Here is a 2,020-nt window from a genome sequence, read left to right as displayed (position 1 = left end):
CAGGTGGTTCTTCCAAAGATGGCTTAATGTGTTGTGATGTCCATTCAAATAACTCGAGTGGTTTAAAATTTGATTCAACATGAATTTCGGCACAGTCCTCCTCCGACATTGCGCCGATTTTAAAATCCTCTTCCTCCAGCTCCTTTAGGGGTTCGTGCCAATGTTCTTCCCGCAGTTCCTCAATATATTGGCAGTTCTCTACATCACCTGGGTACTTCAATGCATTGAATACGTCGAATTTTACTTCCTAATCGTCGACCCTGATGGTCAATTCTCCCTTTCGCACATCGATCAGCGCTTGCCCTGTTGCAAGAAATGGACGACTAGAGATGATAGGGATATTTCTATCAGCTTCGTAATCCAATATGACAAAGTCTGCCAGAAAGATAAACATGTCCACTTGCACGAGAACATCTTCTATCTTGCCCTTAGAAAGCTTTATCGATCTATCAGTTTGTTGTAATGTGATCGTGGTTGGTCTTGCTTTGCCGATGTCCAGCTTCTTAAAAATCGACAAGGGCATCAGATTTATGCTTGCCCCTAAATCGCACAGCGCATTCCCGACCATCTTCGCTCCTATCGTGCAGGGCAATGTAAAACTCCCAGGGTCCTTCATTTTAGTGGGGAGATTATTTTGAAACAGAGCGCTGCAGTCATATGTTAACGCAACTGTTTCATTTTCCCTGGTCTTTCTTTTATTGGCCAGAATATCCTTGAGAAATTTTACATAACTCGGCATCTGCTCTATTGCTTCTATCAAGCGAATGTTAATGTGTAGCTGTCTGAGAACGTCCAGAAACCTCTGAAATTGCATGCTATTATCTTTATTCTTTATTCTGGACAGGAAAGGTGGAGGATCCGCCGTATTTCTTGTTCACTTGGCTGTTTGGTGAGGTCCTGTACTTGCTGTGTTTCATTAGCTAGAGATTGCGTTGATTTAGAATTCATATCTTGAGGAGCTTCATCTTTTGTAGATGAAATTACGTTTGAACTAGTACTTTTTCCAATATTAGTTGACTGGTCATCATCAACAGTCGAATCTACTGGTGTTGTTGCCGCATCTGGTACTTTTGGTATAGGGGCTGTTGTTCTACCACTCCTTAATGTCACTGCATGACATTGTTCTTTACCTCTAAGCCCCGATACTCCTGAGTTTTCGTGCCGCGTACCAATCACTTTTTTCTTTAATTCCCTCGCAAGCTGATTTATTTGTTCTTCTAATTCGTTAAGGGATTCAGCTTGCGGTTTTCTCGTTGCCTCGATCTCTTCAATATATATTTTTAACGATGTCTCCAGAGATGAGGTGCTGCAAGAGGTATCATATAAGAATGGTTGGTCACAGGGTGGTGTACCTTGAGGATTATTTAGGCTGCATTCCAGATAAGTGAAGACTGAAGGGTTGCCTCGATCCCCTTGATAACTAAATTGATAGAAACTATGGCACTCCTGATTGTGATTCTCATCAAAACCAAAAATTGGGTGATCCAACCAACTAGGGTTGTGGATGTTGCCAAATGATTCATCGTAGACAGCATATACGGGTTGTTGATTCCATGGGCAGACTTCTACTGGATGTCCCTCTCCTCATTGAGTGCAATCCATTGCGGCCACGTGAGTCATTGCATTAACTTGTGCTGATCCTTGAGAGAGAGTTCTTTGTTGGTTAGCCACTGTCTGGAGGACTGAGGTCATTGTGGTCATTTGAACAAAGTGCGCTCATTGTATCCGTTGACACATCGGCACTTTCTACTCTTTCTTGCTCCCGACCTCTTACCTCAAGTCCGGTATCAACCCACTCATCAGAATGTCGCGAGATGCGATCCAATATGTTCTTTGCTTCCGTATATGACTTATTCATTAATCCTCCTCCAGCGGAGGCATCAATAACTGCTTATGTTGATTGGTCTAAGCCATTGTAAAAGGTTTCCATCAAAATACTATCAGGAATCTCGATATGCAGACAACTCTTCACTAACCGTCTGAATCGCACCCAGGCGGTGCTCAAGGATTCGTAACCCTT

The 2,020-nt window shown here is 42.8% G+C and overlaps 1 protein-coding gene across 1 annotated transcript; it reads right to left on the bottom strand.

Moving 5' to 3' along the window:
* Positions 1-247: 247 nt before the first annotated feature.
* Positions 248-814, bottom strand: LOC120069271 (uncharacterized). The gene has a single exon (XM_039020990.1). The coding sequence runs from the start codon at positions 812-814 to the stop codon at positions 248-250; it is 567 nt and encodes a 188-aa protein (XP_038876918.1).
* Between the last annotated feature and the right edge of the window lie 1,206 nt (positions 815-2,020).

Source organism: Benincasa hispida, chromosome 7 (assembly GCF_027475165.1).
Source record: "Benincasa hispida cultivar pf3 chromosome 7, pf3_genome.v1.1, whole genome shotgun sequence".
In the NCBI taxonomy this organism is placed as follows: Eukaryota; Viridiplantae; Streptophyta; class Magnoliopsida; order Cucurbitales; family Cucurbitaceae; genus Benincasa; species Benincasa hispida.
Note: the sequence above shows the minus strand (reverse complement) of the source record. Positions and strands in the feature narration are given on the sequence as shown.